This window comes from Apus apus, chromosome 27, assembly GCF_020740795.1.
Source record: "Apus apus isolate bApuApu2 chromosome 27, bApuApu2.pri.cur, whole genome shotgun sequence".
Taxonomy (NCBI): Eukaryota; Metazoa; Chordata; class Aves; order Apodiformes; family Apodidae; genus Apus; species Apus apus.
Window position 1 is genome coordinate 385734 of NC_067308.1, and position 24114 is coordinate 409847.

The following is a 24114-nucleotide window of genomic DNA, read 5'->3' on the forward strand; positions in this document are numbered from 1 at the left end:
GAGCCGGGGGCGGGTCCCCCCGGTCCCTCCCGCCCCCCCCCCCCCCGGTCCCGCGTTGGCGGTGACGTCACTCCCGCTGCCTGCGCGGGGCGCGCGCTGGGGGGGGGGGCAGCGGCGGCGCGAGGCGGCGGCTCCGGGCGGCGGCGCGTGAGTGCGGGGGGGGGGGGCGGGGGGGGGCTCCGGTCCGAGCCCCGGTTCTGCCCCGTGACCCCTCGGGAGGGGGCGGGGAACGGCCGCCCCGGGTCCCGCCGCAGGGCCCAGGCCCGAGGGAGGCGGTGACCGCCCCAGGCCCCGCCGCTCCCTGCGGCCGGGACCCCCGACCGGGACACCCCCCCGGGGAGGGCCCGGCCGGTACTCGGTGCCCCGCGATGCTCCCGGCCCCGCCTGTTCCTCCCTCCGTGTTTTTTTTGTCGCTTTCCAGCAGGATCGGGGCTAAAATCACCTCGGGGCGGGGCTGGGGGGGGGGGCGGCTGCCGGTCCCGGCCTCCCCCGGGTCGCTCTCGGCTCCTCACCCACCAGCCCCGGGGGGCGAAGCCGCCGCCGGGCCCCCCCCCCCCGCGCCCGCCCTGCCCGTTACCGGCCCCGCGGCCCGTTTGCGGCCCGGCCCTGCCTTGCGAAACCGGCCCCGGCGGTTCCTCTTCCCCCCCTTCCCGGCCCCCTGCTCCGAATCCCCGGCCCCGCCGCGGGGCTTTGCCTCCCGGGGGGTGGGACAGGACCCCCGGCCCTCCCGGGGGGGCAGAACCGGCCCGTGTCCGATGGCGGGAGGGGAAGGAAGACCCGGGATGTGACCCCAGGGCGGGGGCACCGGCCGCCCCCACCCCCCCGTGCCCGTCCCGTCGGTGTTGGGGAGGCACAAAGGTGTCATTGTCCCGCCGGCAAATCCCTAATCCCGCGCCGCGGGGCCGCCTGGCTCCGGCTGCCCGGCCGGGGGGTGCGGGGGGCTCCGTGCCTCAGTTTCCCCCCCCCCACACCATTGGGAGATCAACCCCCCCCCCCGGTGTGGACGCAGCTCTTGGGGGAGAAACCGCCTTTGGGGGGCTGGGGGGGGGGTTTCATCCCGGGTTTGTGCCCCTCCCGATGTCACTCTTCGGGATTCCAGCGGGGAAGTGCCGGGGAACAACGGGAACGCGGTTCCCTCCCCCCGGGGATCGGTCCCGCCCCGGTTAATCATCACCCGGCGCCGCAGGGAGCAAAGTCTCTCCCTGCTGGAGCTCCCTGGGGATTTCGGGATTTCGCCGCCCACCCGGGGGTCCCCCTTGGGTTGTTGGGGCCCCCCCCCCCCTCATTTCTTCCTCTCTTTTCCTGCCACCCCCCGCCCCCCCCCCCCCCCCAGCATGTTCCAGACCCTGTACAGCTACTTCTGGTGGGAACGGCTCTGGCTCCCGGCGAACCTCACCTGGGCTGACCTGCAGGACCGGGATGGGCGAGTCTACGCCAAAGCCTCCGACCTCTACATCACCCTCCCCTTGGCCTTCCTCTTCCTCGTGGTCCGGCACCTCTTTGAGACGTGAGTCCTGGGTGGGGGGACACACACAAACACCCCTCCCCCCCCCCCATCCTCCCCGCACCTCCAGGGGCTGGGGGCACCCTGTGTGCATGTGTCACCCTGTCCCCCTGCCTCGCCCTGGCACCTTGGGGGTCCTGTGTGGCACCTTGGGGGGCTTGTGTCCCACCCCCTAGACCACATTTAGGGCCAGGACCAGCCCCCTCACCCCACCCCCCAGCCCAGCTTGGTGCATCCCCCCCCTTATCCCAGCACAGGCGTTTAAGGAGCGATTTGTTGGGCAAACAATGGGGAGCGGAGGCTGGGAACAGACAGGGCTTTGTTAGGATGGCAGGGGAAGGGGGAGGGCACCCTGTGCCTGCCCTGCCACCTCCTGGGGGGGCTGCTCCCCAACTCAGGGTGGCAGAGGGGACCCGGGGGATTCCCCCGTGGTAAAACCCACCTTGGAGAAGTGGTCACGGGGTGGGGAAACTGAGCACCGAGTGGCTGCAGGTCCTTTGGTGGAGCCGGATCAGATAAGTGGCAGAGAAGTGGGGACATTTTGTGTCCACTTGTTCGTCCCCCAGGTACGTGGCCACCCCACTGGCCGGGCTGCTGAACGTCAAGGAGAAGATCAGGTTAAAAGCCACCCCTAACCCCGTGCTGGAGAAGTTTTATGCTGCCACCACCAAACACCCCAAGCAGGTGAGGGGGCAGGAGGAGGAGGAGGGTCCCCAGCAGGGGCGGGACGTGGCCCCGTGGTGTGGTGGTGACATCCCTGCTGTCCCCAGGCCGACGTGGAGATGCTCTCCAAGAAGAGCGGGCACACGGTGCGGCAGGTGGAGCGTTGGTTCCGCCGCCGCCGCAACCAGGACCGGCCCAGCCTGCTCAAGAAGTTCAGGGAGGCCAGGTGAGACCTGGTGTCACTGCCACCCTGTGGGCCCCAGCTGGGGGCTGCCCTGGGAGGGGGGGGAACGTGGGTCTGGTGGGTCCATCCTCCTCCCTCCCTCTCCCGGGGCCTGTCTGAGGACCATCTGCTTCCTTTTTCCAGTTGGCGATTCACGTTTTACCTTATTGCTTTCATTGCTGGCATGGCTGTCATAGTGGATGTAAGTATCGTGTCCCCCCCGCGCCCCCCAGGTCCCTCCTAGCCCCCCCTAATCCTTTTTCTCTCTTCCCTCCTCATCCCACAGAAACCCTGGTTCTACGACCTGCGGGAGGTGTGGAAGGGGTACCCCATCCAGGTGAGTGCCCAATCCTGGCCCCCCAACATTCCACAGCCCTTTCTGGAGCCCCCGGAGCTGTGGGAGGGGCTCTCTGGGTTTGCCTGATGCCCCCCAAGGGGGATTCAACCCCCCTGGGGGTGACACAGAGTGTCACTGTCACCCATCTGGGTTTGGCTGATGCACGGGGAAGGGGTTTGCACAGCAGAGGATGCAGGAGGGTCCCCAGGACACCCCTGGGTCTGGTTGGTGCCCAGGAAAGGGGGTCAAGCCCTGTCCCAGGGGTCCCCCTCAGCGTGTCCCCTTGGCTTTCAGAGCATCCTGCCCTCCCAGTACTGGTACTACATGATCGAGCTCTCCTTCTACTGGTCCCTGCTCTTCAGCATCGCCTCCGACGTCAAGCGCAAGGTGGGGGTCCCTGGGGACGGGGGTGGGAGGCACAAGGACACCCCAGCTGGGAGGATCTAGGGTCGCGGAGGGGATCTGGGACCTGAGGGTAACAATCCCCCCTCCAATCCCCCCTTTCAGGACTTCAAGGAGCAGATCATCCACCACGTCGCCACCATCATCCTCATCAGCTTCTCCTGGTTCGCCAACTACGTCCGCGCAGGGACGCTCATCATGGCCCTGCACGACTCCTCAGACTACCTGCTGGAGGTGAGGCCCCCTCCCCACAGCCGCCTCCGTGTCGCGTGTCCCCTCCCCAACTCACCCCCCTCCCTGTCCCCACAGTCTGCCAAGATGTTCAACTATGCTGGCTGGAGAAACACCTGCAACAACATCTTCATCGTCTTCGCCGCCGTCTTCATCGTCACCCGCCTGGTCATCCTGCCCTTCTGGTGAGCACTGGTCCCCGGGGAAGGGGTGGGGAAACTGAGGCACGGGGTGGGGAGTCCCACAGGGGGTGGGATGCTGATCCCTGTCCGTGACAGAGCTGCTCTCCCGCAGGATCATGCACTGCACGGTCGTTTACCCGCTGGATCTCTACCCTCCCTTCTTTGGCTACTACTTCTTCAACTTCATGATGGTCGTGCTGCAGTCGCTGCACGTCTTCTGGGCCTACCTCATCATCCGCATGGCCCAGAAGTTCATAACTGGAAAGGTAAGAGGGGGCTTGTCGGGGGGGACTGGGGGCTCCTGATGCCACTGGGGCTGGATCTGAACTCGGCCAACGTGGCTTCAGGTGGATGGAGGGTCTGGGAGTGAGAGGAACCCCCCAAACCATGAAGCCAAACTGCATTTGGCTTCCCAAGGGCTGGAAGGGGAGGAAACTGTGGTGGTGGCAATGAGGGAAACTGAGGCACAGCAATAAAATGGGGGTTGCCACTGATTTAGCCCCGCCCCCCCCCTTTTCCCTCTCCCCTCGCAGGTGGTTGAGGACGAGCGGAGCGACCGCGAGGAGACGGACAACTCGGAGGAGGAGGAGGAGAAGAACGGGCCCCTCTCCAACGGCCACCCCGTCCTCAACAACAACCACCGCAAAACCGACTGAGCGTCCTGCCCGGCGGGGGGGCCGGGGGGGCCCCCCCCAGAGCCCACACCCGGGAGGTGTCAGACCCCAGCCACGTCACCCTCGCGCAGTGCCCAGGTGTCCCCCCCGGCCGCTCCATCCTCGTCCCTCCCTGGGCCAGCAAAGCAAACCGGGACCCCCAGAGCCCCTCTGGGCTCCCCCCCTGATTTGGGGCCACAGCTCCAGGGGGGCAGCAGTTCCGGGGGGAGCAGTGGTCGCTGCTCCCCCCTCTCCCGTTGGGGCCATTTCTGCCTTTCACCTCCTGCCTTAATCCACCTCGTGCCCCGGGACAGGCGGAGCCAGGAGCATCCCCTGGGATGGTGCCTTTCCCAGCTCTGGTGCCTTTCCTGGCTCCAGCCCCTCACGGGCTCCAGCCCCTCGTTATTCCCTTTTTTCCAACCATCTCCTGGCCGGAGGGGAGCGGGTCCTGCAGCCTCTTCCAACACCGGGATAAAAATCCCCTTCCCTGCCCCGCGCTCGGCGCCGGTGCCGAGAGGTGGAAACGCCGGCGCAGCCTCTGGGAGCTGGAGCAGGTGACACCCCGGGGGAGCAGGTGACATCCCAGGTGACACCCCGGGTGTTTTGGTGGCTGAGTTTCACAATGACACTATGAAAGTGCTCGGGGGGGGGGGGGGCAGGAAGCCACAGGGTTCAGTCACTACTTGTGTCTCCCCGAGGAGTTTAATCCCCTCGTTTCTCCTTGTCACAGGGTTTCCAGTCTCTCCCTCCCCATGGCCTCTCCTGGGCCCTTTCCCAGCTGTAACAGGACAAATTTGCAACTGATTTTTTTTTTTTCCTCCTTGTTTTTGGTTTTTGTTTCTATTTATTTGGAAGTTGGAAGGAGCTGGGCTTGGCTCTGCCTCCCACATCCACCCGGGATGGGGGGAGACCTCCCAGCACGAGGGGGTGTGGGGGGAAAAGGACCATTAACCAACATCAGACCAAAACGTGTTTTGTTTTGTTTTTCTTTTTTTTTTTTTAAATAAAAGGTTAAATATATTAAAAGTTTAAAAAAAAAACTAATAAACTTCGGTATAAAAAAAAAATGCTAATAGTGAAGGTATTTTGGGTCTCTTCTGTAGGTGGCACCACTGCCCTCTGGGGGGGCTCACTGGGTGCAGGTCCCTTTTGCTTTCAGTGCTAAATGGAGCAGATTGGAAGTTTTTTGTTATTTTTATATCCCCCCCCCCCCGCCCCAGGGGCAGCCCTGCCAGAGGAGCTGCCACCCTCCTCGGGTGACAAAGCTGCTATTCAAGTGGACACTGAGAGGATGGAACTGGAGCTCAGGCCTGACAAAGGTGTGGTGGGTTTTGGTTTTTTCTTGTCTAAAAGTTTTTCTTTTCTTTAGCAGGAAAAAAAAACCTCCCTTGTGTGAGCAGAGTCGCCCGAGGGAAGGGGGGTGGCAGCTGGAACCCCCATTTTGCTGCTCCAGCTGCCCCCTCAGACCAGGCTTTTGTGCTTGAGTCGGTGGATGATGCACCATTTGATTCCAGTTTGCCAAAATCTGCCTCTTTTTGCCCTCTTGTAGTGGTTTATTGAACCCTTTGGATGTGCAGGTATGAGCCCAGCCCCCCAAAAACCACCCGCGAACCCCAACACGTGAACTGGGGGCGTCGCTGGGGAAGGAACAGGAGGGAGTTTGTCCTTGTGAAGCTGCCATGGAGCCAGGGCAGTGTCTGAGCTCCTGCCCCAGATCTGCCCTTCCCTGCCCCCCAGCATGGAGCCTGGGGGTCCAGGGGGATCCGTGGGGGGTCCAGGGGGGTCACAGCAGCCGCCCGCGGCACTCGATGGCCCCACAGCAGCACAGCAGCTCTTTGCCTTCCACGCTGCCCACCTCGTAGTTGTAATCCCATGTCAGCTCCGTGCCAGCTCGGATCCTCCTGGGGAAAAAAGAAGCAGCACAGGTTGGGAGAAGAGAACATTCCAAAGAGGATCAGCCGAGCAGGGTCCTGAGCAGAGGGCGACACCCACACGGAACCTCTCTGGACAGGGCGGCGCGGTCCCCGGTGAAGGAGCCACCATTGGAAAGGGAATTGCCCTTGGAATTGTTCCTTGGAATTGCCCCTCTGGGGCTTCAACAACGTGTTCCTGGAGGCCAGGAGGGACAGGGCAGGGATTCACCCCCAAGCAGGGACAGGGCAGGGATTCCTCCTGCTCAGCTGCTCGGTGCTCAACCTCGCCCCCTGCTTTAGGAAGGTCTAAAACTGCCACAAATGGCACCAGAATCTACAGCCCCAAAGAGCGACCTGGGATTCTCCCCAAGGTTTTCCCTGCTCAGGCTGGGGTGGAAGTGGCCAAGGAGCAGGGTGGGATGAGCCCCCAGACTCACTTGCTGGCGAAGAAGGCGACCCAGGGGAAGCGGAGGTCGTGGGTGTCCACGAAGACGTTCTGCACGAAGAGGTTGGGGCTGCAGCTGTGCTGGAGGGACAGAGGCACAGGGTGAGACACACAGCAGCAACCACCAGGCCCTGGGTCCCCACAGAATTCCTGCCTTCCTGCTGCATCCAGGCTGAGGCTGCTGGAGCAGGACGAGCTCCCGCCCCTGCACGGGCAGGATGAGTCAGAAGATCCAGCTCACAAAGGTAATGGAGGACTTGGCCACCCTGCTGGTCACGGGGCTGGAGCAGCTGCCTCACTTGGGTGGGGAAAAACAGCCTCTAGTCCTGCTCCCTTCCCACTTTTCTTACTGTTTTCTGTAGTCCTGGGGAGGAACAGCCCCCCAGGCCAGGCAGGGCAGCCCAAATAGGTCCTCACGGAAGAGGAGAGAGTTGGGTTGGACATGGGGAAGAAATTCTTTAGTGTGAGTGGGTTGAGACAGTGGAACAGGTCAGCCTGGAGAGGAGAAGGCTCCAGGGAGAGCTTAGAGCAGCTTCCAGTGCCTGAAGGGGCTCCAGGAAAGCTGGGGAGGGGCTTGGGACAAGGGTAGGGAGGGATGGGATGAGGGGGAGGGATGAAAACTGGGAGAGGGAGCTGGAGGTTGGAGATGAGGAGGGAATTGTGGAGGGTGAGGGTGGGGAGAGCCTGGCCCAGGTTGCCCAGGGAAGCTGTGGCTGCCCCATCCCTGGCAGTGTTGAAGGGCAGGTTGGATGGGGCTTGGAGCAGCCTGGGCTGCTGGGAGGTGTCCCTGCCCATGCAGGGGGTGGGATCTGGATGATCTTTAAGATCTCTCCAACCCAACCCAGTCCATGAAATCCACCCCTTTCCCTGCTCAGCTGGTGACTCACGTTGAGGTACCGGCCCAGGTTGCCCTCCAGTTTGGCATCAATGATGTAGCAGGACTCCTCCCCATCGTAGAACTGCCGCGTGGTGCGGCGCACCGGGGCGCTCTCCGCTGCCATGTTGGTGGGTTTGATGGCGATTCCGTGGGTGGATTTCAGGGCAAACCCACGGGTGGACTTCACGGCCACCTGCCTCTTCACAGGACCTGCCACAGAGGAGCCAACCCTGCTGCCATCTCCCCAGCTTCCAGAGGAGGAACCCTGCAGTGCTGCTCTCCCCATCCACGTGGGCAACAAAGCCCTCAGGGCTCAGCTCCCACCTAAAACCCCACCCTGGGTTGGCTCCTGGGAATATCCCAGCTCTTCTCTCAACCCAGCGGAGCTGGAAGACCCACCAGAACCAGCCTCACAGCTACTTTTTCTTAGATACCCACAAGTATCTTGTACTTGAGGAGTGGGCTGGGAACTTCTGTCCCAAACATCACCTGGAGAAGCTTCAGACCTTGGTGGTTAGAGGAGCCTGGGGCAGGACACGCCGGGCTCTGTCCCTCCTCAGCCCTTCCTGGGGGTTCCTCGACTTCTTGCTGTACCTCAGCCCCCTGCCCCTCCCCCAGCAGCCTTCCTCACCTGAGCCAGATGAGGGGTTTTTCTTCTCGTCCTCATCCTCAGAGCCTGAGGAGATGGTCTGGATGTCGTCGCTGTCGTTGGTGGCTCCCGGGGTCTGTCCTGCTGCCCCCTGCCCGTTCTCCCCGTCGCTGTCGCTGGTGCTCGACAGCGTCATCACGTCCTGTGGGAGGCAGCAACAGCCCTGGGGTTGGGGGCCAGCAGAGCTCCAGGGCTTCCCAGGTGACACCCAGGACCCCCTTTGCTCCTGCTCTCTCTCAGAAGATCTCCAGGCTCTGCAAAGCCCTTTAGAAATGTGTGGACACCACGATCGGAGCCAGACCAGGACTGAAACCCCATCTCCTCAGGCCAGAGCTTGGAAAGGCAGCAGGATTTCAGGACCAGCACTTCCAGGACCTGCACCATCCCACACGTTGGCTTTTCCAAGGGGGAGAAGACCCCAAAAAACAAAGGACACCCCTGGGATTGCTCCTCAACCCGGCTCTGCTGAGCAACAGGCCCCTGGTGTGAAGGAACTCAAACCACGGACCAAGATCCCTGCACTGGTGCTCAACTGGGAACGACCCCAAGGACCCCAGGGGAGGTTCCAAGTGCCCCCCAGAGGGGCTGCAGGGAGGCAGGGCCCAGCCCACCCCCCGGGACCCCCGCTCACGTCGGCCGTGGGCTGCGGGGGCAGCGAGTGGCGCCGGCTCTGCAGCAGGGCTGTCCTGCTGGTCGGCCTCCGGATCCCCTCCAGCTTCGGGGGGCTGGGGTTGTACCCGTACATCCTGCCCAGGGTGCTCAGCCTGCGGGGAGACACGAGAGCAGCTCCACCTGCAGCTCCAGGGGGAGCCTGAGCCAGGCAGGGCTGGAGCAGCTGAGGAACACTGGGAGCTGGAGAAGCTGGAGCAGCCCCAAACCCTCCTGGGCCTCCCCCCTGGCATTCACAGTTAAGGGCAGCCCTGGAGCAGCAGCAACTCAACCCAGAGTGATGTTTGGAGACAAAAAGCTGGAAAGTAACAATGTAAGGAACCTTACCCGGGAATTTTGGACGAATCTTCGGGTTCCTGCAGAGGGGAGAAGAACAGAAGATTGACATTTGGACCACACCTCAGCCCTCCTGTGGAAACGGGTCCTGAACACCACCCAGGGACAAGAAATTGGCTGTCCCACCCCCCTGCTTGGTGTGACACCCACTCACGGGGTGCTCCAGGGGTCCCCCACCCTCCACATCCCACACAGCAGAGAGCCAGAGTAGGGGGTGGTCAGACACCACCTCCATCTCCCCACTGTTCCTCCCTTACATCTTTCTTCACGGCCTTTGACTCCCCATCCAGGTCTCCCAGGGCAGGGCCAGTGAGTTTCTCCCTCTCCCCAGGGAGCTCCATTTTCCCGGGTTTGGCTTCTCCACCTTCACTCATCTTGAAGGAGGAGGCGCTGTCGTTGTCCTGGAAGCCATCGGACATGGTGTTGGAGCTCAGCCACGAGGCCACCTTGTTCTTGGAGGTCTCCTCTGACACGGGCAGTTTACAGGAGGCCGTGGCCACTGTCTCCTCGTGGCTGATCTGCCGGGTGAGCCCCGAGTCCTTGGAGGCCGTTTCCGACAGCCCGTTCTCCCTCTGGCCCCGCGTTTGGCGCCGCGTGGCGTAGCTGCGCCACACCGAGCTGGTGCTGAAGTCCTCGTCCTTGCAGAAGTTGTCATCAGAGCTGTCCTCGTTGGACTCCTCCTGCTCCTCAGTGCCTGTCTGCTCATCCTCCTCGTCCTTCAGGTCCACCCCGCTGCTGTCAGAAGAGCACTTGGCGTCGCTCTCGTAGCCCTCCTTGAAGTTCTCCACGCTCTCGATGTGGTCCAGGTTTGCGAAGTACTCGTCACCCATCTCCAGCCCTTCCTTGTCAGCAAAGTCATCCGTCAGGATCTTCCCTGGGGGCAAGAGAAAACCAAGGGTGAGTTTTCCAGGGATGATGTTCCCACCCCACCAGGTTTATCCTTCCCTAAGGCTGATGGAGGAGCAAACAGGATGGGCACAACCTCGAGCCAAAGCTGAGCTGGGAAAGGACAACCTGGTTCTTAAGACAATGGAAATCTGAAGCATGTGGCTGGTCTGAAGTGGGTCCCCACTAACAGAACCACAGAATCACATCCCAACTCCCATCAAGGTTTAATTACCATTTTACTGGTCAGGTAATTAACCACTGGGACAGGCTGTCCAGGGGGGTGGTGGGGTCCCCATCCCTGGAGGGGTTTCAAAGCTGTGTAGATGTGGTGCTGAGGGACACGGGTTAGCATTGGACTGGGTAGACTTGGGTTCATGGTTGGTACAGTTGGGTTCCTGGTTGGACTCCACGATCTTCACGGTCTTTTCCACCCAGATTCTGTGAAACATCTCCAAAGCACTTCAACCAGGGCACCCGTGGTGCAGAGAAAAGGCACCACCAGAGCTGGAGCTCTGCCCTGGTCAGCTGCCTTCAGAGCCACCACAACTTCTGCATTTGCTGGGTTTGTGGCAGGGTGGGTGTCAACAGGAAGCAGGGACGTGTTGATCCACCCCAGCAGAGGCCCTGGGGAGCCGGGTGCTTCTCTGGGTGCTGCTGTTTTCTGCAGCCACACTGGGCAGGGGGGACACTGACCCAGAATTCAAAGAGCTGCAAATTCATCATCTCAGCTTTTCCCCCCCTGTCACCTCCAGGAGCACAGGAAGAGCTTCATGGCCCTTCTGCCAGGCTGGGCAATGAACAAAGCTGAGCTCCCAGGCCTGACCCAACCAGAATCTCCTCCAACACCCTCCTCTCCTCAACCCAAAGCACATTCCCATCCGAATGGGACCAGGAGGGTAAAGAACTGGCTCCACGAAGGCTCCTCAGCCCTGCTTCAAACCTTCCACCTGCTGGTTCCTCCTACCTGCATAGATGCAGACAAAGGAGCCCTTGGCAATGTCATCCAGGCAGCGGATCCCCCAGCCCTTGTTCTGGGTCTTGAACAACTGGAGCCGGACCTGGAGCCCGTGCTGGACCAGCCGGTTGGTGCACATGTTGATGTTGCACTTGCACCTCTTGTTGCACTCGTAAACTCTGCAGGGAAGGAGAAGAGTGACCATCAAGTGACCAAAATGGCTGAAGTGATAACCTAGGGCTTGGTGCTGCACCAGGAAGGACACAGAGGGACTTGCAGTGGTGGCTTAAAGCTCAGCTGGGGAGGGAGAGGGGAATGGCCTCAAGTTGGGCCAGAGGAGGCTGAGGTGGGATCTTGGGAAGAGCTTCCTCACTGAAGAAGTGGTCAAGCACTGGGACAGGTTGCCCAGGGCAGTGCTGGAGTCACCACTCCTGGAGGGGTTCAAGACGTGGCACCAGGGGACGTGGTTTAGTGGCACGGTGGGGCTGGGTTGATGGTTGGACTTGGTCTTTTCCATCCTTAATGATTTTGTGTAATTGCCAAGTTCTAGGGTAATGCACCAAGATCCTGGTCCAGGTGTGAGCAAGTGAATCAAGAACAGGTTTCCAGGATCTGCACTTAGCTCTGGGAAATCCTGCCCAGTGCAGGAGACCATGTTTTTGGGGCTGGTGTTGGTGAAGGAAGAAGACCCAGCTCTGCTTACCCTGTGGGGAGGCACTCCTCCAGCCTCTTGTGCTGGTAGCCTGAGTTGGGGTTCATCTGCCCACCAGGGGTGCAGCCTGTGGCTTGGACTGTCAGCTGGTGACAGGCACACTTGGACCTGGAGAGACAGAAAATCCCACCCGTGTCCTCAAGGTGAGTGACATTGGTTTGCAGAGAGGAAAAGGACCTGGAGGTGTTGGCTGAGAGCAGCTCAATGTGACCCAGTGTGTGCCCGGGTGGCCAAGAAGGCCACCAGCATCCTGGCTTGTGTCAGCACTGGTGTGGCCACCCTGAAAGGGTGGTTAACCACTGGGACAGGCTGCCCAGGGGGGTGGTGGAGTCCCCACCCCTGGAGGTGTTTCAAAGCCCTGTAGATGTGGTGCTGAGGGATGTGGGTTAGCACTAGATTGGGTAGAGTTGGGTTATGGTTGGTAGGGTTGAGTTCACAGCTGGCAGGGTTGGGTTATGGTTGGACTCAATGATCTTAAAGATCTTTTCCAACCAGGATTCTATGAAAATAAATCCCATCTTTCAGTGCAAGGCAGAGCTTGACCTGAACTCAAACCCGTCACCCGCTCAAGCCGGGTCTGGAGCAGGTCCACCTTGGGTTGCCCACAGGGCTGGGTGCTGCTCCCTACCCTCCAGGCCCAGGTTGAGGAGTCACCTACTTGTCCCGGCAGCCATCCTTGCAGTCGCAGCCCACCAGGAACTCCCAGCTGGTGTTGATGTAGACGCCCTTGCCCGGGATGCGCTCCTTGCTGTAGGCCACCTGCGGCGGCGGCGTGTTGTCGATCTCGTTGACGCAGGAGAGCGGCACGTCCTCCTTCCCCTTGGTGATGTCCGCGATGTAGTAGAAAGGTTTGTAAGGCTGGAACTTCCGATCCACCAAGACGTAAGGATCCAGGCAGAACATCTCCAGGAACAGGAAGTCACAGTCTGTCTCGAACAGGTAGCGCTCGATCTCCTGCATGGTCCTGAGGGACAGCCCGCAGGGCGTCTTGTAGAGGACGTGGAAGCCCATCTTGCGGTTGACGCGCCGCCGCGCCGTCATGCGGCGGAAGTCGTAGAGCAGGGGGATGAGCAGCGGGTTCTTGCTGCGATACTGGTCGCTGCGGATGGGCCGGACCCGGGACAGGCAGGTGTAGCTGCAGACGTGGGGCAGGTAGAAGAGCTTCTCCAGCGGGGCGCGGTAGGACGGCTCGTTGGGCACACGGTCCATCATGCCGTGGAAGGGCTGCGCCGGGAGCCTGGGCAGGGAGAGGGATAGGGCTTGGAGGAGGAGACCTGCCAAATCCTGGCAGCTGCAGGGGGACTTGGGGCACCTTGATCCCATCCCAGCAGGTGGTTGTTACATGCTGGGACACCCCGTTGGCTTGGGTGCTTTATAATTGGCTTGTGGTGAGAGGACAAGGGGGAATGGATTCAAACTGGGAGAGGGAGAATGAGGCTGGGAAGAAATTCTTCCTTGTGAGGGTGGGGAGAGCCTGGGCCAGGTTGCCCGGGGAAGCTGTGGCTGCCCCATCCCTGGCAGTGTTGAAGGGCAGGTTGGATGGGGCTTGGAGCAGCCTGGGCTGGTGGGAGGTGTCCCTGCCCATGCAGGGGGTGGGGACTGGATGGTCTTAAAGGTCCTTTCCAACTCTAACCATTCTATGATTCTCTGATTCTCAGGTAAGAGGAAGACAGGTTCAGGAGAGGACAAGCTGGCAAAGCAGTCCATGACAAACCAAACCAAAGCAGCCCCAGACCTGGAACAGCATCCCACACTCTCCTGAGGCCCTGGGGGTGGCACCAGGTGCCACCAAGCTCTGCTCACCGGTGCTGGGTCGTGCTGCTCCTCCCTGCTGCGGCCATGTCCCCTGGGACGGGCGGCGGCGGCGAGGACTGGCCGGAGCCCACCGAGCCGGGACGGAAGGAAGTGCTTTTCTTGGCCACCTGCTTTCTCGACTGGGCCAGCTGACTGTCAGAGCACCTGCAGGAGGGAGGAAGGGAGGAGATTCACAAGAGACACAAGGTCTTGCAGCTGGTGGGATTTCAGGAGCAGTCAAAACAACCCCCCCAGCAGCCACCAGCAGGAGAATCCGAGCAGGTTCTTTTCCTAAGGAGTGTGAAAATCAGCCTGTTTTGGAGGACTTGTGATCCCCCCACCAAGCCCCAGCACTTGGTTACATCTCCAAATGACTTCTGAGGTTCTGCTGGTGATTTGGAAGGGAGGCAGCAGGGGGAGAGGGAGCATAAGGAGGGTGTCCAAGGCCTTCCCTTCGGGAAGCTGGACAAACAAGAACCCTCTGCAAGAGCAGAGACAAGAGTGCCCGGAGCAGGGACACAGCGGCGGGAGGAACAAGGACAGAGGACTCTTCTGTCCACACCAAGATAAGATTGTGCCAGGGAATGTAATAACATCCCTGAGGAAAGGGTGACGAGGGGCTCCCCGACACCTCTGCAGCCCCAGGAAGGTGGGAGGCACCTGGAAGCCACCAACCCTCACACCCTGAGAAAACAACTGCAGGAGTTTTCAATCCATGGAACAGAAAAACAACCCAAACCGGGTTTTCCTACAAGTGGAAGAACATAGTTATGTTATCAGGGCAGAAAGGGAGGAGATGGTGAGAGCAGGAGGGACAACTGCTTCTGCAAACACCCTGCCCAGGTAAGGTGCAAGGTGTGAACACTCCTTCCAGGAGATAAAAGCTCCTGTCAAAGGGCTCTCAACAGGCAGAACTGGCTGCTGGCAGCTCCCTGGCACCACAGAACAAATTGAAAGGGAAACTAGAGAGCAAAGAGAACTAGAGAGCAAAGACCTTCCTCAGAGTAAACAGCACACCAAGCTGAAGGATCCGTTCTCCCAGTTTTAATAATCTAAAACCCTTGTGTTTTAACCCAACAGTTTCCCTTGAGAGAGCGGGGACACAGGTATAGCTGCTGCCTTCAGACATGGAAACCTGCTCCTGCTGAGCAGCTCTCTAGGTAAGGGCAGGGCAGTGTTTGTAGTGTCTGTTTGTCTTAGACCTGAGAGCAAGACCCTAAAGTCAAAGCCTCTGTGAGGAGAGAGGGAAAACAAGTGTTTCTTGCAAGAGCTGTGGGGAACGTTAATGGAGAGGGACTGGGCAGGCTGCGGGTGGGCTGGTCGCTGCAGTCCAGCTTTGGCCTGGTCCCTGCACATCCTTCCTGCAGCTCCAGCTGCCTGGATCTTCCTGGGCTCAGAGGGGCCCTGGATGAGGATGTGGTTCCTGACAGGCCTTCGGCATCAGCCTCTCTTTGTGCTGGTGAACAGATGAGGAGAAAGGCTGGTCGGGCTTCGACTCTCAGCTCTGGGTTGGGATGGCACAGGAGAAACACTTCCAAGTAAGCCCCCCCCCTCCAGGGGTCCTATTGCACTGGTGCTTGAGCCCCCTCCCGAGGCTGCAGGTTGGGTCCCAAAGCTGCTGCTATGCCTGGAGGGCGTCGGGAGGGTACAGAGTGAGGCGCTGCACCGGTTCCCTGCAGCTGGGACAGCTCCGCGCGCCCCGGGCACAGTGACAGCAGAAGACGTGCTGGCAGGGGGCCAGGCGGCCGTAAACACGGATGGGAAATCCACAGTGGTGACAAAAATGAACGGGGGCAGCTTCTCTCTCCCCTGGGGAGTGACTCCAGTCCCAGAGCCCGTGCTCGGCTGCCTCGGTGGGCTCCAACACGCTCCCTTCCTCACCCAGCTGAGCTCTTCCTCCATCCAGGCCTCCTTCTGCCCTGGCCTGCACCTCCGAGAAGGTCCCTCTGGGGCCCCTGGCAGCAGGAGGCACGTGTGTGACTTGGCTGTGGCTGAACTTGACCGGGTTTGGGCCGGGACCACCGGGACCACCCACGGATCCCGAGCTCTCAGTGCCTCGGAAGTCATTGAGGTCCACGAGGTCGGTCCGAGTGGAGGGACACGAGGCAGCCGGGGGCCAGGGCCTGGATCGTGACACGAGGGAGCAATTCAGATTCTCAGAAGAGAAGGAGCAAACGTCCTAACTTGGAAATACATCAAGTGCAAAGCCTGAGCCCGGAGTTTGGCTCGGGGGGGCTGCCTGCCAGCTCTCCCTCCCCCAGCTGCTCCTCCAGCAGCTTTGCTCTAGAGTTTCCCCCTTGCAGCGTGACCCTAAAACCAGTTTGTGTCACCAGGAAACAAGCCAGGGAGGAAACCTGCACCTGAGGACGCCCCAACACCGAGGGGGTGGTGCCTGAAAGAGCTGGAGATGGAAAGCAGAGGAGGCAGAGGTGGGAGCAGGGAACTGGCTCTGGTACTTACTCCAGCTCAGCGGGGGACACAGAGCGCGTGGCCAGCAAGGACACTGGCTGCTGCTCCAGGGGCTTGTACTGGGGAGCAGCTCCTGTCAGATCCTGGGTGTACTGAACCACGGGGCCTCTGCTCCTGACAGCACCTGGGGGAGGGGGAAAGCCATGCCTCAATGAGAAGTCTCCACCAGCAACCCAAATCTGTGGAACTGGTCACCAAATACCGCTGCAGCTCCCGAAAAAAGCCGATCTCAACAAGAAGAGTCTCCACCAGCAACCCAAATCTGTGGAACTGGCCCCCAGGTATCAATTTGCTTCCCAAAAAAGCCACGTCTTGACAAGAAGAGTCTCCACCATCAATCTAAATTTGTTGCACTGGCCACCAAATATTGATTTAGCTCCCAAAGGCAACTGGAGCAGAGCCCTTGGCAACCAACACAGGGTCACTGGCTGAGCTTGGAGTCACAACCTGCCACCCTAGATGGATTTTGGCCACTTCACACCTCTGCAGTCTGGTTTTGTAGGACACTGGGTGATGGTTTTAACTTGGAAAAGGGTGGATTTAGGTTGGATATGAGGAAAAAGTTATTTACTGTGAGGGTGGTGGGTCACTGGAAAGGTTTGCCTAGGAAGGTGGTGGAGGTTCCATCCCTGGAGACATTCAAGCTCAGGCTTGACAGGGCTCTGAGCAACCTGGTCCAGCTGGAGATGTCCCTGCTTATTGTAGGGGGGTTGGACTAGATGACCTTTAGGGGTCCTTCCCAACCCAAGACATTCTGTGATTCTATGATTGGTGGCATCTTTTCACCAGGAGCAAAACCTCCCTGCAAACCTCACAACTCCGGGAGTTCTGCTCAAAACAAACAACCCACCAACCCCAACCCACCCAGGGTTCACCCCAAGCCCAGGACCCAGGTGAAGGACCCGGGTGCCACGCACCGACGTTGGGACGGGTCCTGGCTTGTCCACTTTGCTTCTTCTCCTGGGTGGAGGCCGTGGAGGTTTTCATGCTGAACATGGGCTCCAGGCGCGTGGAGCCGCGGTAGATCCACTCGCAGCGCTTGTCGTCCTGCAGGAAGAAGGGAACGTTGGCAGCAGCCCTGGCAGGAGCCTCCAGAGCCACAGCACAGACCTGGGAGGCTTTTCCAGGGTCAAAACGGCATGGAAAGGAGGCAAAGCATTGAAGGAAGAGCACGCAGCCATGAGAGGACAGAGGAGTTAATCCCATCTCGGGGAGCACTGACTACAAACCCACCTCCAGTCTAAGAGAGGCCCAATACCAAGGGCTCAAACCTCAAACCCAGGTCTGTCCTCAGCCCAACAGCTAACGAGGTGCTGCTGGTGACACCAGACTCCCTCAGGAGATGAACCAACTCCTCTGCACAGCCTGGATCCACCCTGGGCCAGGGAGGCCCAGTGTGCACCATGTGCTCCCCTGGGGCCATGTGGTTATCTAGACAGGACTGGAGCCAAGACCTGGGTCTGTTCCCTCCCTGCAACGGGTGGAATTGGAGCAGGCAGGATCTCCCATCCCAGAATAGCACAGAATTACAGAACATTGCAGCTTCTGCCCAGTTCCTCTCCTGCTTCCCAAGCCAAGCCCCTTGGATTTGGACAGAAGACCCAGCGAGGGGCTCACACCAGGGAAGGAACCAGGACAATTCCTGCAGGTGACAGGTTTGTTTCCTGTTCATCTGTCACTGGGAAGTGTCAAAAGGGCTCCAAGAGGCTTGTGAAGCTTTTGTCATGTAAAAGGAGGCAGAAATGGGCCCTTGGCCTACTGAGTAAAACACCTGCCTGTTCCTGCCTGGCACAGGGAGGGAGCTGGATGTGAGCAACCAATCCTGACCCCAGTTAATCCCCTCTAATGGGAGCAGGGAAACTGCCCTACCAGGAAGAGGATTTTGACCAGGCTGCCATCCACTTCTTCCACCCTGGATTTCCACCAGGTCCCCTCCCACTCGGTTTTGATCAGCTGCCCGCTCTTCAGCAGCACCATGGGCCGGTTGGGGTAGGCTGTGATGTACTCCTCGATGAAATCCCGGCAGGAAACGTCCTCAATGTCCTCCCAGGTCTTCTTCACTGCCCAGAGGGATGGGTGGGAGAAAGGGAAGCAGAGGAAAGACTCGGTAATTCTGATTTTTACACCAGGGCTGAGCAGCGATCCCGAGCGGCGGGAGTTGTGGCTCCAGCTGTGCTCAGCACTCTCCCTCTGCTGGGAATAACCCCATTCCCTGCAGCTCCACCTGCCAACGGCTGCAGGGACACATGGAGGGGACAGTGTGTCCCCTGATCCCAAGGGCCCCCCACCCAAGCCCAGAGTCAGGACCCACTCACGTGGCCTGCAGACGGGGTAGAGCTCCCACTCCTTGACGTAGGAAGCGTATCCGTCGTCAAAGAAGATCAGGAACCTGGAGAAGAGGCAAGAGAAGGTGGAATGAGAAATGGAGCAGAAGATGCAGCACCACGTCAGGGGGCAGCTCTCCTGCTTCTCCTGGCAGTCCCCAAGGAGCAGTTCTGGGGGATGAGGATGGGCTGAAGGGATCCTTTGGCCAGGAGGGGATGAGCTCTGCAGCGCTGCCGCTTCCCCGGCATTCCCAGGGCAGCTCCCAGAGATCCCAGTGCACCCAGAGATCCCTCTGCTCCCAGAGCCAAGAGGCAAAGGAGGAGAAACCACAGCCTGACTGCTCCTAAACCCTGCAAGAAACGACGGGTTTGGATCTTTTGGAGAGAGCAGCAGAGGCTGCACAGTGACCTGAAGGGGACACCTCTGGGGGGATCACCTGGGAAAGGGGGTTCCTGCCAGGCTGGACATGCCCCTGCCTGTCTGGAATAACCAGCCTGGGACCCGGGGAGGGCAGGGGGGGCAGCTCATCTCCAGGTGTTCTGACAGGACTGACACTACTGAGTGTTTCTGCCCCGGAAACCAAGAAAGCAATTAACAAAGCGGGTAATTAACTCCTTGATGAACCTCAGAGAGAGCACGAGCCTGAAGCAGAGCGTGGGTGAAGCCCTGATCTACACCCAACCAACCACCCTGGAGCTGCAATTTCTGCTCCTGCAGTGCTTGGGCAACACTCCTGCCACCAGCTGCTGCAGGGCTGCTGCCTCCTCAGGCCGTTCCGCCTCCAGCCCCAGGTTCCCGTTTCTGGGATCACTGGAATGAACTACCAGGCAGAATTCCTGACTCAGGGACATGAATAACCCCGTGGAAGCTCCACCCAGAGATAAGGCAGAAACAACGTGCAGAGCCAGGTCCCCAGAGGGGCAGAAAAGAATCCAGCTCCCAGGTGAGCAAACGTACAAACCCACCCTTTCCTTCTTCATTTTTGTTGTTGGGTTTTTTTTTTTGGCCTAAAATGAACCAACCCCCCAAAAAAAAAAAGGGAGAGAGGAGGGGGTAGAGGTGTGTGGGGGGAGGATCCACACCTGTCTTTGTTCTTCACATTGGGGGTTTCAGCCACGATGCCAGCATAGAGCCAGACCTGGTTGCCATCCTTGTACTTGGCCACCACGCGGCTGCCCACGCAGGGCTGCTCCGGGGAGGGGTGCAGGTCGTAGGCCACGTGGTTGCCCGACAGCAAACTCTTCCCTTTGTTGTCAAACTTCACTTTGTACTTCTTGCCAGCACCTGGGAGACATTGCATGGAGTCGTGGAATGGGTTAGGTTGGAAAAGCTCATCTAGATCCAACCCCCTGCACGGGCAGGGACACCTCCCAGCAGCCCAGGCTGCTCCAAGCCCCATCCAACCTGCCCTTCAACACTGCCAGGGATGGGGCAGCCACAGCTTCCCTGGGCAACCTGGGCCAGGCTCTCCCCACCCTCACCCTCCACAATTCCCTCCTCATCTCCAACCTCCAGCTCCCTCTCCCAGTTTCCATCCCTCCCCCTCATCCCATCCCTCCCTGCCCTTGTCCCAAGCCCCTCCCCAGCTTTCCTGGAGCCCCTTCAGGCACTGGAAGCTGCTCTAAGGTCTCCCTGGAGCCTTCTCCTCTCCAGGCTGGACACCCCCAAATCAACATAATTTTGGCAGAGTGAGGTAAGAACACAACCCAAGAGGTTCCACACAAGCTCAACCCCACCCCGAGCCAAGCTCAGAATTTATCTGAAATGCAGAAACTGATTTTCAACTTGTTTGCTCCCTACAACTGCCTGGGAGGAGGGTGTGAAGAGGTGGGAGTGGGTCTGCCCAAGGAAGTTACAAGTGATGGGACAAGAGGGAATGGCCTCTCTGGGCCAGGGGAGGTTCAGATGGGATGTTGGGAAGAATTCCCTCACTGAAAGGGTTGTCAGGGAGTGGAAGAGGCTGCCCAGGGTGGAGTCATCAACCCTGGAGGGGATTTAGAGTCATGGAGAGACTTGGTTCAGTGAAGGACTTGTCCTGTGTCAGGCTGAGGGTTGGACTCAGATCCTGAAGGTCTTTTCCACCCGAGGTGCCTCAGTGACCCTGGGAAAGCCTTTCAGGAAGTGGTTCCTGGGGTGAGATGTGGTTGCAGAGTCGTGTGGCCTTCCCAGCTGCTTCCAGGTGGCTCCTGGAGCTCTGCCCTGCTCTCCCCACCCCAGCTGGGCCCTGCAGGACCTACCGACCGTCTGGATGGCGATCAGGGTCCCCTTGTGCCACGTCTTGGTCCTCTTCTTGCCCAGGATCCTCATGCCCACACTCAGGTCCCCATCGGTGCTGAGATCACCCCCAGCTGCTGCAGGAGGGGGCTGGACAGGGCCTGGAGCTTCCCGAGGGGTCTGAGCATCTACCCAGGGAACAACAACCAGCAGGTGGGTTAGGAACTGCCCAGAGCTTCGTGCTGCCTCTGCAGTTGGAAGATGATCCCTTGGAGCCCAGGCAGGAGTTGTTCCCTGGATTTCCCCAGCCCCAGGGCCTGCTTCCCTGGATGGAGCCACCCCCAGGTGAGCTTTGCACATCACTGGAAACCTCTCATGTGATGGGAACTGCCCCATTTGGATTGGCCTTTGGGCTGAAAGGAAAGCAGGACTGTGGAGCTGAGAGATCCTACTGGATCCTTCCAGTGGGGAAAGATCCATCCACCTAAATACAAGGAATTATTCTTTCCTGTGAGGGGGGCAGAGCCCTGGGACAGGCTGCCCAGGGGGTGGTGGAGCCTCCATCCCTGGAGACATCCCCAACCCTCTGGACATGTTCCTGTGGGACCTGCTCTAGGGGACCCTGCTCTGGCAGGGGGGTTGGCCTGGATGATCTCCAGAGGGTCCCTTCCCACCCCAACACTCTGGGACCCTGTGACACAGTTATTTTCTTTTCCAGAAAGAAACCTGGCAGGTTGAGGAGCTGGACAGGGTGAGGGGAAGGACACGGGCTTCCCAGGAGGTCCCTCTCCCACCTTTCTGGGCCTCCTGGGCCGTTGTTTTCCTGTTCACAGCATCCATGAACTTCTGCACGTCCTGGGCAGATTTCCTCATGGCAGCCATGGCCTCCCGCAGCTGCAGGGACACAAGATGAAGAAACTGCTCTTCTTTCTTCCCCCCAACCCAGCAGTGTCCCCAGTGCTCCCCCAGACCCACCCAGGGGGGCTTTTCCCACTCACCAGAGTGTGATCCCTGGGGATCCTGGGATTGCTGGTGCCTGTGTGGGGAGAGAGCAGCAAGAGTTGAAGGAGATAAATCATGGAATGGGTTGGAAGGACCTCAAAGATCACCCAGTCCCACCCCTTGCACGGGCAGGGACACCTCCCACCAGCCCAGGCTGCTCCAAGCCCCATCCAACCTGCCCTTCAACACTGCCAGGGATGGGGCAGCCACAGCTTCCCTGGGCAACCTGGCCCAGGCTCTCCCCACCCTCACTCTCCAGAATTCCCTCCCCATATCCAACCTCAACCTAAAGAGCAAATTTAACTCTAGCATGAATGTCAGGAGATAAACAGGCTCAGGTTCCCCCCCAGCCCCCCAGGGAGGCACTGAACTGCTCTTGGTGACATCGATGCTCATGACATCCTCATCATCCTCGTCCAGGATCTCAATCACTTCCATGGGCTGGGCTGAGTCCTCCTCCTCCGAGCTGCTCTCCCGGTACTGGAGGCCCAGTTTGGAGTAAAGATCCTTCACCAGGACCTCACACTTATCAATGGCTCTGGGGGGGGGAACAGGAGGGTGGAGATGGGGAAAGACAAGATGACCTTGGCTGTACATCCCATAAATCCACAGACGTAGAGAGAAGCTGACCCCTAATTAGCTCCAGCCCTGATGAGGGGAGGGAAGGGTGCTCAGCTGAGGGGTTTTCAAGCCCCAGGGAATAACTTTATTTATCCCTCAACAACCACAGAACCATGGGATGGGCTGGAGGGACCTTCAAGAGCATCCAGTCCAACCCCTGCATGGGCAGGGACACCTCCCACCAGCCCAGGCTGCTCCAAGCCCCATCCAACCTGCCCTTCAACACTGCCAGGGATGGGGCAGCCACAGCTTCCCTGGGCAACCTGGGCCAGGCTCTCCCCACCCTCACCCTCCACAATTCCCTCCTCATCTCCAACCTCCAGCTCCCTCTCCCACTTTTCATCCCTCCCCCTCATCCCATCCCTCTCTGCCCTTGTCCCAAGCCCCTCCCCAGCTTTCCTGGAGCCCCTTCAGGCCCTGGAAGCTGCTCTAAGCTCTCCCTGGAGCCTTCTCCTCTCCAGGCTCAACACCCCAACTCTCCCAGCCTGGCTCCAGAGCTGCTCCAGCCCTCCCAGCATCTCCGGGGCCTCCTCTGGCCTCTCTCCACCAGCTCCATGTCCTTCCTGAACTGGTCCCAGTTCTCCAGGGGGTCTCCCCAGAGCAGAGCAGAGGGGACAATCCCCTCCCTGGCCCTGCTGCCCACGCTGCTGGTGACACAGCTCAGGCCACGGGGGGTTTCTGGGCTCCAGCCCGTGTTGAGCTTCTCCTCCACCATCCCCCCCAGCTCCTCCTCCTCCTCGGGGCAACCCCCAGATGGAAACGCCCGGATGTGGAGCCACAGCATCCGATGGGAAGTCCCTCCCTGCCCTGCTCCAGGCCAGTCCTGCCCCAGGGCTGCCATTCCCACCGGGAAGCGTCGTCGAAGAGCCGATCCACACGAGCCACCTCCTCCTCCTTCTGCTTCACACTCTGCTCCAGCTCCTCCAGCTGCTGCTTCCGCTGCCTCACGCACTCAAACTTCTCCAGCTCCTTGTCAATGATCTCCTGCAGCTCCTCCATGGAGATCCCCAGCTCTTCCATCACTTCCTGCTGCAGCTCTTCCATCTCCCGGGAATCCATGGCTGCTGCCCCAAGGGGAGGAAATAAAGATAGAGCCAGAAGTGCCAGAACATGGTGGAGGCCTCAGGACCACCAGGAATTCCTGCTGCTCCCCCTTTGGGCTCCATCTGTACCCAAGCCCCCCTGCCCCACAGCCCCCTCCTCACCTCAGTGCCCCCCCCTGCCCCATTTCTCCTGCCCCACAGCCCCCTCCTCACCTCAGTAGCCCCCCCTGCCCCCTTCTCTCTGCCCCACAGCCCCCTCCTCACCTCAGTGCCCCCCCTGCCCCCCTCTCTCTGCCCCACAGCCCCCTCCTCACCTCAGTGCCCCCCCTGCCTCCCTCCTCCTGCCCCACAGCCCCCTCCTCACCTCAGTAGCCCCCCCTGCCCCCTCCCCCACCCCACAGCCCCCTCCTCACCTCAGTGCCCCCCCTGCCCCATTTCTCCTGCCCCACAGCCCCCTCCTCACCTCAGTGCCCCCCTTGCCCCCCTCCCCCTGCCCCCCAGCCCCCTCCTCATCTCAGTAGACCCCCCTGCCCCATTTCTCCTGCCCCACAGCCCCCTCCTCACCTCAGTGCCCCCCCTGCCCCCCTCCCCCTGCCCCACAGCCCCCTCCCACACCCCTCCCCAGCCCTGCCCCCCGATCCCCCCCCCCCCGGCCGCACTCACCGCGACCCCCTCGTTGGGGGAGACACAGCAGGGAGGGGAGTGGGCTGCCGACCGGAAGCGGCCTGACGTCACTTCCCGTAACCACCGCAGGAACCAGCCCCGCCTGCCCCTCCCGGCCCCTGACGCGCATGCGCAAAGCGCGCCCCCTGCCGGCCGGCCCCGGCGCGTGCGCAGGAGGGGGCGGAGCCGGCGGCCCTTAAAGGAGCCGCGTCCCGGGCAGGGCGCAGTGCTGCCCCCTGGGGGGGCGGGGGGGAATGGCAGGGGGTCCTGGGGGGACCGAGGGGTCTGAGGAGGGGCCGGGGGGGGGACCTGAGGGGTTGGAGTGGGCTGGGGGCTGCTGGGGG

At 60.5% G+C, this 24114-nt stretch overlaps 2 protein-coding genes across 5 annotated transcripts; one reads left to right on the top strand and one right to left on the bottom strand.

The window, feature by feature from the left end:
- Positions 1-59: 59 nt before the first annotated feature.
- On the top strand, positions 60-5268 carry CERS2 (ceramide synthase 2). The gene is made up of 11 exons (XM_051641076.1): positions 60-147; positions 1334-1507; positions 2071-2188; positions 2275-2393; positions 2535-2592; positions 2677-2727; positions 3022-3114; positions 3235-3363; positions 3439-3545; positions 3655-3808; positions 4076-5268. Exons 2-11 carry the CDS (start codon positions 1335-1337, stop codon positions 4196-4198), a joined length of 1125 nt encoding a protein of 374 aa, XP_051497036.1. The 5' UTR covers positions 60-147; position 1334; the 3' UTR covers positions 4199-5268.
- Positions 5269-5709: 441 nt separating this feature from the next.
- SETDB1 (SET domain bifurcated histone lysine methyltransferase 1) lies at positions 5710-23852 on the bottom strand. 4 transcript variants are annotated; one of them, XM_051640975.1, is made up of 22 exons: positions 23771-23852; positions 22912-23125; positions 21815-21981; positions 21440-21477; positions 21236-21335; positions 20465-20629; positions 19310-19511; positions 18218-18291; positions 17772-17962; positions 16820-16949; positions 15894-16026; positions 13443-13598; positions 12298-12876; positions 11631-11747; positions 10937-11106; positions 9342-9958; positions 9076-9104; positions 8711-8843; positions 8062-8221; positions 7441-7640; positions 6546-6634; positions 5710-6096 (listed from the first exon to the last, which is right to left on the bottom strand). In XM_051640975.1, the coding sequence occupies exons 2-22, from the start codon at positions 23121-23123 to the stop codon at positions 5979-5981; spliced, it is 3780 nt and encodes a 1259-aa protein (XP_051496935.1). In that variant the 5' UTR covers positions 23124-23125; positions 23771-23852; the 3' UTR covers positions 5710-5978. The 4 variants fall into 4 exon arrangements, with proteins under 4 accessions (XP_051496935.1, XP_051496934.1, XP_051496937.1 ...); XM_051640974.1 differs by having other exon boundaries at positions 22912-23128; positions 23771-23836; XM_051640977.1 differs by lacking the exons at positions 5710-6096; positions 6546-6634; positions 7441-7640; ... (4 more) ...; positions 10937-11106; positions 11631-11747 and adding an exon at positions 15315-15556 and having other exon boundaries at positions 12757-12876; positions 22912-23128; positions 23771-23836.
- Between the last annotated feature and the right edge of the window lie 262 nt (positions 23853-24114).